The following is a 17,035-nucleotide window of genomic DNA, read 5'->3' on the forward strand; positions in this document are numbered from 1 at the left end:
GTAATACCTTTGGTGGTAGACAGGGGATGGTCCTGTACCCACTCTGTTGAAACAAACATTTTCCCCTGGAGAAATAACTTCAAGGTGGTGATGAAAGTGTTTTGGTTAAAACCTCAAAGGCTGCACCATTCCTCCACTACCTGTCCTCTCTGATTGGAATATTGGCCCCTGTTTTCTCTGTTAACACAGGGGGACCTGCAGAAGGTAATGGTGCGGTCACCACAGGGAGACCATGAGGACAGCCTGAGGGCCAGTGGTGCAGTCACACTCCCTGAAGACAGAGCTCAGACATCAGGTCACAGTCGGGTGAGCTGGAGCAGAGCCAGGTGGCCCTGTGGTTACAGCAGAAACATCTGAATCAACCAGGCATGTCTGAGCTGTAATGAAGGTCAGAAGGTCTTTTATTCGATGTCATTCAGGACTCCTCTTTTTCCTGATGAAATCCAGAGAAGATAGAAGAGGCCACACTTTCTGAGCCTCCCTCTACCAGGGGCATGGAATGGCTATATGGAAACTTTATTACCTGTGGATCCACAAAATAAGAAGGTGCCAAGATTGTTAGATGGACAGGGGAAGGAAGCAAGCACAAGTCTATATATTATCCAAAAGGAATATTTGATTCTTCTCTCCTGCATGGATGTAAGCTTCTCCAGCACAGGCAAGTATCTGTGTTTGTTCATCACTGATTCCTCAGCACAGGGCCTGACATAAAAGGGACTCAGTAAGGATTCCTAGGATGAACGGCAAAACATCACTTCCTGAATCCAGCCACTGTGCTATTATTATCCCGAGGCTCCACCCTTCCATTCCAACCTCTTATACAGTATCCCCAGGAGGCAGAGAGTCGAAGGATGTAACACGCAGTCCTACAGTTCTGGCTAAAGGGCTAGCAGTAAGGGCGAGGCTCAGTCATTCATATCATTCTGGATGCAGGTCTGGTATATGATGCCAAAACACCTCAAGACCCTTTGTTTCAATCCTACCACTCAAATTCCTTAAACGAAATTGGAAACATATTTTACAATTCTATCACTCTTTTAGAGGATTTCAAATCCTCTCATAGGTTCATGTGAGTTCCTGGAGGGGAGACCTTCCTAGGACAATAACATGAAAAAAATGGAAGAAATTTGGCAGAGGATCATCCTGAATGGGAAGGATGCCAGCTCCCATGGTTTTGTGGTAATTGAGGGCTGTTTCCCTGGATCAAGTTACAACCTTCTCTACTGCCTTACAGTAGGATTCTAGATGAATGATAAAAGCAATAACATGACCAACAGATCATATCTCAGTTGCAGCAGAGGTCATGGCAATGTTAGTGTACCTTTGGAATGAATATTATTCAAGGATATGTCCATTTTAGAGAGAGAAATTCTGAATGTGGCTGCTTGTATCAGTATTCGTGTTATCTCATTTAATTTTTAATACAATCTTATGAGGTGATTAGTATTATCCACATCTTATAGTGGATGGAACTACATCTTATAGTGAAGATATGGTTTGAATCTTCAAGGATGAACCTTGGAGAGGATACGTTATTTGTACAAAGTTTATGACTACCAAAGTTGAGATTGGAACTATCTATATTTTGAAGACAGTGCAATTGGGTAGTAAATTGGGTCAAAGGTACTGAAAGTTGTTGCTTTTATTAGTTTGTCATTTTTCCACTGACTTTTTTTTTATGAAGACACGGTCATAACATAGAAAAGTTTTAAAGTAGAAGTTTTAGAATATTATTTAATTGGATATCAAAGTTTAACGTTTTCAGCAAAGCATTTTTATGTATTAGTTCTCTCCTCCATTTCAATCAAAATAATAAACAGGAAGAAGAGAAAGTATAAATGTTTTTCACAGCTTCTCAATTCAAAAGAAAAACTGTAAAGGTAAAACAGAAATGAAAATTCACACAAGTCCCCAGTGTTTCCTGCTCTTTCTCTAACTGGGCAAAATGATCAAACTATCAGCTTTCAATGGCAACTCCCCATTGTTCTTACAGAAAGATTTCATTGTCTATTGGATTCAGTGCCTAGATTTTCAAAGTATGCAACAGGGGGAAATACCAAATGAATTTATTATGTTAGTACAGTGTGTTCTTGGAAATCACTAGATTAAACACTTGATTAGATGAGTCTTACTTCCATACTCATTTTTACCATTTCTCTCATGCATCTCTATTTCTTTTTCCTTAACGTCCCTTTAGGGTTCTCCTAAGAGAGGTGCAGGAGAAGAGTAGCACATCTGCTTGGGATCAGGCAGGAATGAGAGCTTCTTGGCTTACCATCTATAGAGGCCACTTACTGTGACCTCCTGGACTGCCTTGGTGGATTCCAGCAGAGTTCTAGAATCCATCAGGACTCTGAGGATGGGGTGGTGAGACTCAGGGCACCTTTGCTGATTAGCTCCTGATCTTAGAGACTCTCTAAGGAAAGAAATAGTTCTAAGCTCCCTATGGTATTTCTAAGCATTTGAAAGATAGTGAAGAGGGTCTAGGATTTCTGTGTTCTGGGAGAAAGAGAAGTTTCCCAAGTCCACGTGAGACCCACTGATTTCTGGACCAAGTACCACGGTCCCCAGGAAATTGTAGTCAAATTGGCAACAATCCCTCTCTTAGCCCAATGACTATCATTCTGCAGTGATGTTTATTGCATGTCTGTCACACACTGAAGACCCCAAGACTGTAAAACAAAGTCTTTGTCCTCAAAATGACTTTGTTGGAGAGATCAAATATGAAACTTAGCTTTGTCTGTCCTCCTTGTGCAACTAAAACACATATTTTACATCAAATTATCCTTTAGTTCCATTTCCTCTTTTGAACTTGGAGAAAAAATTCTTCTTTACCACTATCCAAATTTACACAAATTCCATTCACTTTCCACAGAGTCACGCAACCATCACTGGACACTATTACTGAGCATTGCATGACAATAATTTTTATAGTAAGCCCATGGAAATTTTTCTTATTTTTACTTTTATTTTATTTATTTATTTATTGGCCTTGACACACAGCATGTGAGATCCTAGTTCCTCGACCAGGAATTGAATCTGGGCCCTTGGCAGTGACAGCACAGAGTCCTAACCACTGGACTGACGGGGAAGCTTCAAAACTGGGAAAGTGTGTGTTAGGGGTAAAATGCTATGCAGAGGGGTGGGTACATTTAGAAGACATACATGCCATATCCACAGTGTAGATGCTACTTACACTTGGAATGGCCACCTTGTGTAATCTTTATTCTTTAGACAAGAAGCATAGCATGATGGGAAGGAAACACTCAGGCAGAATAATCAGACTGCAAGCTTACTAATTCGATGGTGTGGTGGGGCTACACGACTGGCGAGAACCTATGCATTCCACCATCTGCCTGTTTTCTCTTCCTAGAGTTGGAGAACACCATCTTCAACCAGAGTTGTGTGTTCTATACAGAACTCTTACATGCTATTTTATCTGGCCATGTTAGCAGTGATTCCCAAGAAAGATCAGATTCCATATTTATAAGAGTAGGTTAGTTCTCAAAGTAGAAGCTGAGTTCCTCCGTGGATATTATGGACATAAAGATAAAGTTTAGATGTGATTGAGACCACAGCCATAGGACTGCTTTGAGGACAATGAAACTAAGAGTGGTAGCAATCACAGGTTTTTTTTGGTGGGGGGCAGGGAGTGGAGGGTTGAACACACAGGACACTAGAAAAAGCATACATAAATGACCAGAGTGGATTCGGTAACTCAGCAAAATTACCAGAGCTTCTATTGAAAAGAATTCCCTGGTTTTGGTTTTTGGGATGATCATATAGGGAATTGGGTATACCTAATTATATGGTTATATTTCCTTTTTGTGGCTTCAATTTTTAAAAAAGGACTGTTTCATGTGTGTGTTTTTAGAATTGGTGAAAACATGAGCTTCTCAAAATCATGAGTTGTTGAAGCATTGTCATCAAAGGTAGGCTTAAAAATCTAACAATGACTTGATTATAGGTAAGATGTAGAGCTTTTGTCTCTGAGAAATGATCAAGCAGGGAAACACTCAGGAGGCACAAGGCAAAACACCCTGCTAGGAGCTGATCGGGTGGGAAGAGGCCCAGCCCAGGGTAGGCATGACTCCTCAGGCAGTCACATGCCTTCTGTGTGACTCACCTATCTTTTCCTCCTTTCACATGACACCAGGTAAGCCAGCATCAGCACTGAGCTCCAGAGCCTGGCCCTGAGAAATTGTGGCTCCTTATCTCAGGTTTCCTCAGTGCTCCTGCTGCATTTTCCTTGTGCCCTCTGGCAACCAGAAGCCAATTTGCAAAGTGAGGGATGGGGGCTGGGGGTGAGGGACAAAGGCCAAGTCTCCAAAGCTCAGCTTCCTTTTCTAAGCTCTGCCTACCTAAAGTGCATTTACTTCTTCACTTTAGAGAGGAATCTGGCACCACCCTTGGTTTTGTATAGCCCATTGCCATGACCATCTCCGTCTGTAAAATGAGACACCCGTCTCCTGGGGCAGTTGTTCTCCATGTGGGTCCCCTTATCTGAAACATCTACATCACTTGCGGACTTACTAGAAGAGCAAATTCAGTAACCCTATGCCAGATCCACTGACTCAGACACTGGGGGGTCAGAGGTCAGCAATCTGAGTTGTTACAAGCCCCTGCCCTGCCCCCAGGTGATTCTGATGCACTTCAAGTTTGAGAATTACTGTCATAGTATTGTTGGGAACTTAAATGAAGGCACACAAATAACATTCTTAGAACAGTGCCTGGCATCTGTGTTATTTAGCTATTTAGAATCATCATTATCATCAGGGGAATCTTTTTCGATCATGTTTTAATTTCCAGAAGTACCAGGTATTCACAGATGGCGTTATCTTTCCTATGGAACACTGCTTCCCCATACCCCCAACCCCCATGAATATATGCAAGCTCTATTAACAGCACAAAGGTCTTCTCTGTCTTGACCTCTTCACATAATGATGCAGTATGTCCAGGGAAAGACTTTATTAATAGGGATGATTGCAATAGAAAGATGCTCAAAGCCTAAACCAGAAGTGTCTCAGGGTAGGAGTGGGTGAGCAATGCTTTTATATGCAGAGACCATGGAATAGGTGGTTGTGAAAAGAGGAGGGAAAGGGAGGTAATAAAAACTGCTGTGTGGGAGTCTTGAAACCTAAAAAACTGTGTCAAACTTTGCACTAACAGGAGAGTTAAGGCAAAAACTGTTGTTTGCAATAGGGTACATGAGCAAAGAAATTACAGAGTGGGAAGGTGCTATACAGGGACTAGCTGTACTAGTGAAGCCAGCCTCAGTTCAGTTCAGTTCAGTCACTCAGTCATGTCCGACTCTTTGCGACCCCATGAATCGCAGCATGCCAGGCCTCCCTGTCTATCACCAACTCCGGGAGTTCACTCAGACTCACGTTCATCGAGTCAGTGATACCATCCAGCCATCTCATCCTCGGTTGTCCCCTTCTCCTCCTGCCCCCAATCCCTCCCAGCATCAAGGTCTTTTCCAATGAGTCAACTCTTCTCATGAGGTGGCCAAAGTACTGGAGTTTTAGCTTTAGCATCATTCCTTCCAAAGAAATCCCAGGGCTGATCTCCTTCAGAATGGACTAGTTGGATCTCCTTGCAGTCCAAGGGACTCTCAAGAGTCTTCTCCAACACCACAGTTCAAAAGCATCAATTCTTCGGCACTCAGCCTTCTTCACAGTCCAACTCTCACATCCATCCATGACTACTGGAATAACCATAGCCTTGAACTAGATACCTTAAACACAAGTTTGAAACACAGTCAAAAAAACTGATCCTCCCTTATACCATTCTTTACTTATACCATGTTAGGACCCCAAACATATAAGGTCTTAATTCTTGGAATCTGTAAATGTTACCTTATATTATAAATATTTTGCAAATGTGATTAAGTATTTGAGATGGAAAGATTATCCTGCATTATCTGGGTGGGCCTAAATATTCTTAAAAGAGGGAGGTGGGGGAATATTTGACACAGACTGAAGGGAAGAAGGCAATGCGACCACAGAGGCAGAGAGGAGAGTGATGCAGCCACAAATCAAGGAGTGCCTGGTGGCCTCAGAAGCTGGGAGAAAGGAGGAGCAGGTTTTCTCCTAGAGCCTCCGGAGGGAGTATAGCCCTATCAACCCCTGGTTTTCAACCGAAAGTGATGCTGATTTTGGACTTCTCATTGCCACAACTGTAAGAGAATAAATTCTTGTTGTTTTAAGCCACCAAACGTGTGGGAACTTGCTATAGCAACCATAAGAAACTACTATACCTTGTTTCATTAAGAGACTTTCAGATTTTAGGAAGAGATCCTCTTATAATCTTAAATAAAATATAAAAAAGTTGCTCAGTTGTGTCTGACTCTTTGAGACTCCATGGACTATACAGTCCATGGAATTCTCTAGGCCAGAATACTGGAATGGGTAGCCTTTGCCTTCTCCAGAGGATCTTCCCAATCCAGGGACTGAACCCAGGTCTCCCACCTTGCAGGTGGATTCTTTACCAGCTGAGCCACAAGGGAAGCTCCTTATAATCTTAGGGGTAGGGACAATCCCCCAAGGTCAGCTCCTACTGCACCAATATGCTTTGCCATAATCTCATTTAAATATATTAATCATGGCTGTGCACATATGCTGTAAAATCAAGACTACTGTAGTCAATCTTAGTTTGTTTAAATGGAAAGGCTGAGCTTCAGAAAAGCTGTCAGGAAAGTTATATGTACACAATGTGTGTGCTGTGTGCTGCCACTCAGTTGTGTCCGACTCTTCGCAATCCTAGGGACTGCTGTCTGCCAGATAGGATTTTCCGGGCAAGGATACTGCAGTTAGATTGCCATTTCCTCCTCCAGGAAATCTTCCTGACTCAATGATTGAACCCATGTCTCTTCTTTACCATTGAGCCACTGGGTAAGTCTTTACATGTAGACATGTCTAAGTAAATGCACAAACTACACCAGGAGTGGTCAACAAGCGCAAACAAGCGCAAAGTAAGAATTTAATTAATTCTTGTAGATTGATTTACTTACTCACTTAACAAATTGGCTGTTTAACCCTATAGGAAGAGCAAGGTTTCAGAAACTTAGAAAAATAGATTATTTCTTACTTGGCTTCATTTGAACTACTAACCATAAACAAACACTTTTCTATTAAATTATAACTAGTAAAACACTTTACAAATGGATTGGATAATGATTTTTAGGAGTAATTAATGGCTCATTGAAGTTAAACAAATTAGAGGGGGCTGTTATATTGGGGAGAGATGTTAAGTGGCCTCAGGGTCTTGAATACCACCACATGAGATTTGTTCATTCCACTATGGTTTAAACTTCCAGAGATGGGATAAAGAATTTATATCTTGTTTCACAAGTAAGCAAAAGAAATCTAGACAGATTCACACAAAAATATCCTTTCACAGATAATTGTTAAGTTATACCAACTGCATTTCATCAAAAGCAGAGCTAAGGCTTGGTTACTTGGCTAAAATGTGACTGTTTCAATAATGAACACTTACCTAAGTTACTTTGCAAAAAAGTGGGAATAGAAGAAGAAAAGGAACGTAATGGTTAGTAATAACACAACTCTGTAATGCATTATTTAAGAGAGAATGTTGTTAGCAGATTTCAGGAGTTTGAGCAATAATTCATTGTCTTGTTTAAATGGCTTTTCCCTGAATTTAGATATTTCTTAAATTTATGGTTTCAGCATATTTGCTTAAGGGAAAAAAAGAGTCCATTTCCCATCCATTGTGTTTTTATCACATTCCAAGAAACAAAGGAGATGCCATTCTTTGGAGCAGCACGAGTTACACAGCCTCCAGTCAGGTATTGCTCAAGGCAGACAGTCAAGAAGTAGCAGGTTTTTCCACCCTCTGCAATCTTAAGGAGCTGTGACCCAAGGGCAACTGTAAAACCCACGTGTTAGAATAACTTAGATTTCTTGTGATAGACTTGAGTAAACAAACGGACAATGGTTCAACTTCATACAACAACAGAACTCTAACACACATGAGAAAACTTTGCAGCAACCACTTCAGAACTGTCAGGACTTAGTGAGTGGCTAACAACTTATTTTTCTTTCCAATTCCAGGACAAACCAGAGAAATCAAAATATTCACCCAAAATGTAAGATGTATCATTTCTAGGTACTCTTCTTCCAGCTTGCTTATAATAACAGCCTCCAATCGGGGATTATGGAAACTTTCCACTTTTCTCATTATAAAGCTTTCCATCACCCAGACAAGAATTGCGTCCTTCCTTATATCATGTTGTTTCCATGTAGGGAATAAGTTGTTCCCATGTAGGTGCTCTTCATTTATTTCCACGTGTGAATGATACTTGCGTTGACCGCCATGCATGTGTACATACTCAGTTGCTCAAGTGTCCAATTCTTGCCACCCTATGGACTGTAGCCCACCAGATGCCTCTGTCCAAGGGATTCTCCACGCAAGAATACTGGAGTGGATTGCCATGACCTCCCCCAGGGGATCCTCCTGACCCAGAGAGACGCATCTCCTGCGTCTCCTGCATTGGCAGGCAGATTCTTTACCACTGAGCCACCTAGGAAGCCCCATTGATCCCCCCAACTACTTCTAAATAAAGAAAAGAAAAAGAACAAAACAAAAATTTCTAGTCATTCGCCATACAATATATATTTCTGTAACCACCCGAGAATTCCTGGCTGCTAGCTGTGTTTGAAAGGAAAGAGATTTTACTTCAAAGAACATAAAATAGACATTTTTAATAAATTGATTTTTTAAAATATTTGTACTTCTATGAAGGTTACTAATTTAATTTTAACTGAGTTTTCAAATTGATATGCACTATAACTATTTTATCATATACATATAAAAGAGTTATGGGTGAGCAGTTGAGGGTGTTTATTTTCTAAAATACATTTTCTATAATGAAAATGTTTCTTATATAATTTTTTAAGTAACTTTTTAAAAGTCCTCTGAATTAATTTCCTCAAATCTTTAGCCCTCTATTTTCTCCTCTATCCAAGACTTTTCTTTTAACCATGTAAACCTAAATCCTAACATTAAACGTAATTAAACCACTGATTTTAGAAGTAGATTTCTTACATCTCAAGAGAAGTACTTTGGATACTTCTCTTGAAGTAAGACAGTCTATCCTCTTGAAGGAAAACAATAATCCATAATTCAAAGAGTGGGGAAGCAAAAGTGGTTTCCACCCTTTTTCCTCAACTCTTCTTTTTATTAAGACAAATTTTCTGTAATAGCTCATTTCTGTTGGTTTTAAGACAGGCTTGAAAGGCGAGAAGACCTCCTGACTGGGAAAAACAGGACAGGGGCATAAGAAAATGCACCCCGTCTCGGCAGACTCACCCAGCCCATCCCTTTGCCTCCTGAATTTTGGGCAGTGACCAGTCATAAGCTTTGAGGAACTGCCATTCCGCTCTGATTCTTCTCAAATCCAGCCAGTACCACCCTCAACCAGGGAGGGAACACGTCTGCCTGAGGGCTCGGGGTTCCTCCAGCCTGTCCAACCTTTGCTGTTGAATAAGCGGGAGCCCCTAGACAAGACAGTTCTCAGTCCTCCCGCAGATTTTCACCAAAAACTCTAGGACTAAAGGAGGTACAGAGTTACACTGAAAATCCAATTGGGGCTCCCTGTAAGCTGCTTTTCATGAACCCAGCCGAACATAGGAATTCGAGGTAATTAGCTGATGTTGGTTCCCAGGAAGGCGCCGGACCCCTCCTCAGCACTGCCCACGGACCCCCAGCTCTTCGTACTCGGTCCCATTGAGGCTGGGACGGCCTTCCCTGGGACAAGTTGGAACAGAGTCGCATCACGCGCCCAGAGTACCCACGCCTGGAGGCCCTGCCCGCTGACCAGCTCAGCCAATCGCTGCGCGGGCAGGCGGGAGGGGCGGGGCCGGGCGGGCCGCAAACCCAGGCCTTAAAGGCTGAGTCAAGCGCGACCTGGCCCGCACCTCCGCCTCGGCGACCTTTGGAGAGATAAACGTGTGACGGTGGAGTGCGCCTGCGCAGCTTTGGAAGCCGCAGGTCAGGGACCCAGTCGGGCTGAGGCGGGTTCGGGCCAAAGACTGGAGGAGGCGATATCCAGGGACTCGAGGGAGGGAGTAGGCGCGACCTCCAGGAAACAACAGCGTCTATCCGCCGGGAGTTAACGAGGTTGGGTCGGCACCGCCTCGAGCTTTCGCCTCCTTGAGGTGGTGTAGGGGGAAGGGCTATTTTGGGGAAATCCAGGGGCGAAGCTGAGACCACAGCGGGTACTAGGCGGGTTAGTCTCGGCGACAGCGGGCACAAAGTCCCGGTGGATCGCTGTAGTCTGACCTCTGAACGCCGGGTTACGGGACCAGTCGCTCGCTGCGCCACAGTAAACATCCTCTGGAAGCGACTGGCTTGTGCGGAGGCCTGAGAGTGGGCCGGCACGTTCCTGGGCTGGCCCCACCTGCAACGCTGGTGCGAACTCAGCCCGGCCGGGTTCTCCGAGCCCTAGGAGTCAGAGTCGGGCCCTGTCCGGCACGAGAACTGGGGCTCAGGTCGCTGTTGTGATCGCGTGCCAGTTTGAGGGAGAGGGTAGGAGTGTGGGCTACACAGGACAAGGTGAAGGACGGGTGGAGGGCTGGGTGCACTTCGGCCCACCTAGTACTGGGGAGGCTTTTCAGAAAGTTTTCAAGTAGCGGAGATTCGAAGGTGTAACTCTCTCTGCCGTATATTACTCAAGAAGAAAGGTGTGAGGTAGCACCTAATTTTTCGAGATTCATGTCTGTCCCTACTTTGGGTCAGGCGTCCTGATACATACAATTTTTCGTCACCTGCGTACCTTCTTCAGTAAGTAACCTGAACCAGCGGTTTCCTAGCTATTATTACCTTAAGACTCCGACCCATAAGATGGCAGAGACCCTTGCATGCCTGTGTGCGTGTGCATTCAGTCTTGTCCGAATCTGCGACTCCTGGACTGTAGCCGCCAAGCTTTTCTGTCCATGGAATTTTCCAGGCAGAAATATCTAAGTGGGTTGCCATTTCCTCCTCCAGAGGATCTTCCCAACCGAAGGGCTGAACTGGAGTCTATTTCGTCTCCTTCACTGGCAGGCGGGTACTTTACCAGCTGAGCGATCCTTACCATGGTGAATTTTCAGTGCACTCATGGTGAAGTCGGTTTCAATTCCTATACCACTTGTCAGCCTGTTTTTTCAGTTTGATGGCTGAATCAAAATGTAATAATTTTGTGTAATATTTTATCTGTTTTTCTCCATCTGTATCTTTAACCTTTTTCTACAGACCTTTCATAAATATTTGAGAAGATCATTTAAATGTTCTCAGTCCACTATAGTGGCTGTAACATCTCAGAAGTAAGCTTTTTTTTTGTTTAAGGATTGGCCTCATCAAATACTTATTAATTTCTTTTTCTTTCTTAGGTTTTTGAAACATGAATCCTTCATTCTTCCTGACTGTCCTTTGCTTGGGAGTAGCCTCAGCTGCTCCAAAACTTGATCCAAATTTAGATGCACATTGGCACCAGTGGAAGGCAACACACAGGAGGTTATATGGCATGGTTGGTAACATCTGAAAATGTCCAAAGGGACCCTCACAGAGAATGGTCTGTGCTGTTTGAATAGTTTCTGGAGTAGTTTTGTCAACTTTGACCAAGGTAGTAACTTAATAGCATATATTTCTGAGCACAGCATGGGCATATATTCCTGTGTGGGAGTTTGGAGAACAGCAGTATAAAGCCATTCCTGACAATAATTTTTCTCTGTCTGAAAATCCATTTGGTGAACATGGGTTGGGTTTTAAGTAGAAATAAAAATGATCAGTTATATGTTTACATCTAGAATGAAGAAGGATGGAGGAGAGCAGTGTGGGAGAAGAATAAGAAAATAATTGACCTGCATAATCAGGAATACAGCCAAGGGAAACATGGCTTCAGCATGGCAATGAATGCCTTTGGTGACATGGTGAGTGTGACAGGAGTTGCTGAATTTTTTGTGCCTCCTCTGCTCAGTACTTTAGCAAAATAACTTCTTACTTTTTCTACATTTTATTTACTTTTCCTTAAAGACCAATGAAGAATTTAGGCAGGTGATGAATGGTTTTCAAAATCAGAAGCGTAAGAAGGGGAAACTGTTCCGTGAACCTCTCCTTATTGATGTCCCCAAATCTGTGGATTGGACTAAGAAAGGCTATGTAACTCCTGTGAAGAATCAGGTATGACAGTATTCAAATCCAGATCTTCTTAGGCGTGTTTAGGTATATGGATTGTTGTTGGTCTTTGTATCTGTCTTGTAAACTGATGGCTCTTTTATTTTCAGGGTCAGTGTGGTTCTTGTTGGGCGTTTAGTGCCACTGGTGCTCTTGAAGGACAGATGTTTCGGAAAACCGGCAAACTTGTTTCACTGAGTGAGCAAAACCTGGTGGACTGCTCTCGGCCTCAAGGCAATCAGGGTTGCAATGGTGGCCTAATGGATAATGCCTTCCAGTATATTAAGGAAAACGGAGGCCTGGACTCAGAGGAATCTTATCCATATCTTGCAACGGTAAAAGGAGCTCCTTATCTTGTCATTACAGCTCTGCTTTCTAACATTTTCAGAGATAAGAGACACCTTATTCAGCATTCACATTTTAGATGCAAACTGTTAGAACTGCCATTATAAATTATCAGCTATTACAGAGGTCTCTGATTTTAGACAGTTAACATAGTTTGTCTTTTATGCAACGTGTAGAATATGTGTGCCATTCTATGCATGCATGCATGCAAAGTCACGCCAGTCATATCAGACTCTTGTGACATCATGGACTGTAGCCCGCCAGGCTCCTCTATCCATGGGATTCTCTAGGCAAGAATACTGGGGTGGATTGCCATGCCCTCCTCCAGGGGATCTTCCTAACCCATGTCTTATTGTGTCTCCTGAATTGGCAGGTGGATTCTTTACCACTAGCGCCAGGTAGGAAACACCATTCTGTATATAATGCGTATTTCTCCATAGTGAAAAATTTATTATGGCCAGGTAGATCTTAATGGCCTCATTGAAGAAATATCTACTACTTTTTCAACTTCAAACCAATCAGTAGCATTTTTCTGGGCTGCTTTATAACAAAATTGACTTAGAAATCATTTAAGTTGCAAACTGCTGAGTCTTAATGGTCCTAGAATTCATGTTGCCCAGGAGGTGAATGGTAGTAATCAAGTCTTTTCCCCATTTACCTTTAAAAGGACACAAGTAGCTGTAACTATAAGCCTGAGTGTTCTGCTGCCAATGACACTGGCTTCGTTGACATCCCTCAGCGGGAGAAGGCCCTTATGAAGGCAGTGGCAACTGTGGGCCCCATCTCTGTTGCTATTGATGCAGGCCATGCATCCTTCCAGTTCTATAAATCAGGTAGGTGTTTATCTTTTATTATAGAAATTCAGGCAGTCAGAAGTGGAAGACACCACCATAATTGACTTTGGCATGGAGTCCTGTTTTCTAGGACTAAAGAATTTTGAGTATATTCATTTAATAACGATGTTTCCACTTGACATTATACTTTAAGCATTTTCTCATGATGACAAACTCTTCATAAATATTTTTAAGTGGCTATGTAATTAATTCTTTATGTACAACCTATATGTAACTATTCTTCAATTGTTGGGCCCTTTTTCAAAGTGTTTTACTATTATAGTTAGAACTGTAAAGAATCTAAGTAGTTGAAGTATTTTTTAGTTTTAAGTGGAAATTTCTAGTAAAGTTTTATTTTTATTTTTCATCAGTCATTGTTTTTGGTTGACTATTTAAGTCTTATTTGGAATTTGTTTATGATGTTTCATTGAATTTTGAGATGCTTCTATTAATTAGTCGATAGAATGAGTTACTTTCATGTGTCACTTGGAGCTCCTTATCCCAACACTGAATTTTACTCTCCCAGGTATTTATTATGATCCAGACTGCAGCAGCAAAGACCTGGATCATGGTGTTTTGGTGGTTGGCTATGGCTTTGAAGGAACAGATTCAAATAACAATAAATTTTGGATTGTCAAGAACAGGTATAAAACCCCAAATGTTATATTTTAAATTGAAAAGGGAAGTATTTAATTAAAGGTGCAAAAAATTTGAAATCCCAGAAAGTTGTTCTCCTTGTTAGAGTAAACAGAGAAGTACTAATATGTGATTATAAGATTCTTTGGTGAGTTTGTTGGGGTTATTATTATGTATTTGTAACATTGCATTTTTAAATTCTGAAAATTTTCTTAATTCAGAAACACATCTAGCCCAGTGGTTTTAGATAAAGAATTTTTCACCTGTAGAGTTGAGAGCTGCCTTCCTTTTTCTTTAAGAGGTAGAGATTTTATTTATTTTTGGCTGTTCTGGGTCTTCATTGCTGTGCTTTTTTTAATATAAATTTATTTATTTTAATTGGAGGTTAATTACTTTACAATATTGTATTGGTTTTGCTGTACATCAACATGAATCCGCCACAGGTATACACATGTTCCCCATCCTGAATCCCCCTCCCACCTCCCTCCCCATACCATCCCTCTGGGTCATCCCAGTGCACCAGCCCCAAGCATCCAGTATCATGCATCAAACCTGGACTGGTGATTCATTTCATATATAATATTATACATGTTTCAGTGCCATTCTCCCAAATCATCCCACCCTCTCCCTCTCCCACAGAGTCCAAAATGCCTTCCTTTTTCTGTCTCTAATTTTTGAACAAGGAATAGTGGGCAAAAAACATTTGCCTCTGCTGATTGTTTCAGTCTGAAAGATTGTCCAAGAGTCCAGTGGCCTCTGTGCATCCTTTCTTTCTATTATCATTTGATGTCCTGCCATTGCATTTTACTCCCAGTGCTTAGAGGTCTTTGAGGGTTGTAAGAATCAATTTTCACAGCTAAAGCTCTTTAAAGTGAGGTGTAAGATAGTCTGTGGAAACAGACTGCTACATTGGAATCTCAGTTCTGCCTCAGTTTCTTACCTTAAAAAGTAAAGATAAGGACCCAGAGGAGTAATAAATATATGTAACAGAACTTACAATTGTACCTAATACATGATAAGTACTATTTTAATTATTAGTTATTATTAATGAAACTAATGTGTACTTGATTCTTCGTATAAAATGGAAAACATGTTCTTCTTTCAGCTGGGGTCCAGAATGGGGCTGGAATGGCTACGTGAAAATGGCCAAAGACCAGAACAACCATTGTGGAATTGCCACAGCAGCCAGCTATCCCACTGTGTGAGCTGATGCATGGTGATGATAGAGGACTTGAGGACAGCATATCTGGAGGAATTTTATCTTAAAACTGACCAGACCCTTACTGTATAAGATCATACGCTTGAATCATTGAGGATCCAAGTTGTGATTTGAATGCTGTGACATTTTTATAAGGGTAAAATGTTACCACTACTTTAATTACTATTATAAATAGCTTTATAATGTTGAAGACTCATTGCTTAACTCTAAGACTTTTGAATTTTCATTTTTGAAAAGGATATATAAAACTCTGCCTTTTACAATAAATTTTAATTCAATACATAAAGGTAGAACTTTCTCTTTTTAATGCATTAACTTGTAGTAGTTGGGGTATATAATTGGCCTATAAAGACATAAGTGAATGTGTCAGTGTTGCATTAGGACTAGACACTGGGTGACTTTCCAAATATTTTAGTTTTAAATATGCATATTTTATGTCAACTGTATTACCTAATGTTCCCAAAAGTAAATTTAATGGTTGTGATTAACAGATTTTCAGGTGCTTGTTAATAACTGGAGAAATGTGTTCAAGATCCATAAGAAATGAGGCTGAGCTACAAGAATAGTCCTCTGGCCTCAGAAGAGATCACTAGGGCACATTTCGGCTTAGCTACCTAATCTCTGAATTAAAGAACCTCAGAAAGGAACAAAAGAGGCTAATACGGCTACAGAGTGACTACAAATAAAACAGTATTTTTATATACTTAAAAGATGGGAAGGAAATACGCCAGACTTCTGGATGAATTAGGGATGATTATTTTCTTTAAGCTGTTCTGAAGAAACCATGTATTTTTATTAGGAACAAAATTGTAAAAATATAGGTACATTTCTTGCAAGCTAAAGAAGCACGCATACATGTTCCCAGTCAAGGATATACAAAGAATACGCTGCAGAGGTATTGAATTTAGCCATAATCTGTTGTGAAGGAAATAGAGATGGAGGACAACTGGAACCTTATCCACAAAACCTTTAATAGTCTTTGTCCACAGCCATTTCTGGAAAATACAGTTTACCACATTCAGTCAGGCTTTCCTTCATCTTAATTTTACAACAGCAGGCTAACTCAGTGCTGTCTACAGACTCCTGAAACACTAAAGACTAAGCAAGCATGTAGATGCTAAATTGAGTGAAAGTATGATGGCTTTTTACTTAAATAATAGTTTCAAGTCTGCAAAGCAGAATACCTCCTGTAGATGTCTTAAATTGTATTTTAGTATATTTGATGTTTCTATAACTTTAGCTTGCAAAAAGTTCCAAACCACATCTATCATCTAACAGGATTATTTTTTCAGAGGAGACAATAGACTTGAAGTAGAGCTGGAAACAAACTTGATCATCACAAAAATCTGAAGTACAAACTTACTGCAAGTATTTCTATAGTCCAGATATTTGAATAGATCCTTATAATAGTTAAATTGCAAAGGAAGTAAAGAAAGATGAGAGAGAATTCAGCAAATTAATTTCTGTGGGTATGTAGCTTTAACACTTGCATGCATGTATGCTAAGTCACTTCAGTCATGTCTGACTCTTTGCAACCCAGTGGATTGTAGCCCACCAGGCTCTGTCCATGGGATTCTCCACGCAAGAATATGGAGGGTTTTACCGTGCCCTCCTCCAGGGGACCCAGAAATGGAACCCATGTCTCTTAAGTCTCTTACACTGGCAGCAGGTTCTTTACCACTAGTGCCACCTGGGAAGTCAAAGGGAAGGAAAGGGCTCTGTAATAAAGCTTCATTCATAGCACATACTTCAGTCAGTATGTATTGAAGATATTTTGGGGCTTCCCTGTGGCTCAGCTGGTGAAGAATCCACCTGCACTGTGGGAGAC

General features: G+C 41.3%; 1 protein-coding gene across 4 annotated transcripts; it reads left to right on the plus strand.

The window, feature by feature from the left end:
- Positions 1-9,934: 9,934 nt before the first annotated feature.
- LOC780510 (procathepsin L) lies at positions 9,935-15,493 on the plus strand. 4 transcript variants are annotated; one of them, XM_012116286.5, is made up of 8 exons: positions 9,935-10,803; positions 11,391-11,527; positions 11,808-11,930; positions 12,034-12,180; positions 12,285-12,509; positions 13,187-13,352; positions 13,879-13,996; positions 15,094-15,493. In XM_012116286.5, the coding sequence occupies exons 2-8, from the start codon at positions 11,402-11,404 to the stop codon at positions 15,191-15,193; spliced, it is 1,005 nt and encodes a 334-aa protein (XP_011971676.1). In that variant the 5' UTR covers positions 9,935-10,803; positions 11,391-11,401; the 3' UTR covers positions 15,194-15,493. The 4 variants fall into 4 exon arrangements, with proteins under 4 accessions (XP_011971676.1, XP_004004131.1, XP_011971683.1 ...); XM_004004082.6 differs by having other exon boundaries at positions 9,935-10,178; XM_012116293.4 differs by having other exon boundaries at positions 9,935-10,140.
- The last annotated feature ends 1,542 nt before the right edge of the window (positions 15,494-17,035 follow it).

This window comes from Ovis aries, chromosome 2, assembly GCF_016772045.2.
Source record: "Ovis aries strain OAR_USU_Benz2616 breed Rambouillet chromosome 2, ARS-UI_Ramb_v3.0, whole genome shotgun sequence".
NCBI lineage: Eukaryota > Metazoa > Chordata > Mammalia > Artiodactyla > Bovidae > Ovis > Ovis aries.

Bases quoted from the DNA above. Each gene is read 5' to 3' on its own strand.
- LOC780510 (XM_012116286.5), top strand. From the start codon at position 11,402: ATGAATCCTTCATTCTTCCTGACTGTCCTTTGCTTGGGAGTAGCCTCA. The intron at 12,510-13,186 runs GTAAAAGGAGCT...TACCTTTAAAAG, and splicing joins CTTATCCATATCTTGCAACG to GACACAAGTAGCTGTAACTA. The intron at 13,353-13,878 runs GTAGGTGTTTAT...TTACTCTCCCAG, and splicing joins CTTCCAGTTCTATAAATCAG to GTATTTATTATGATCCAGAC.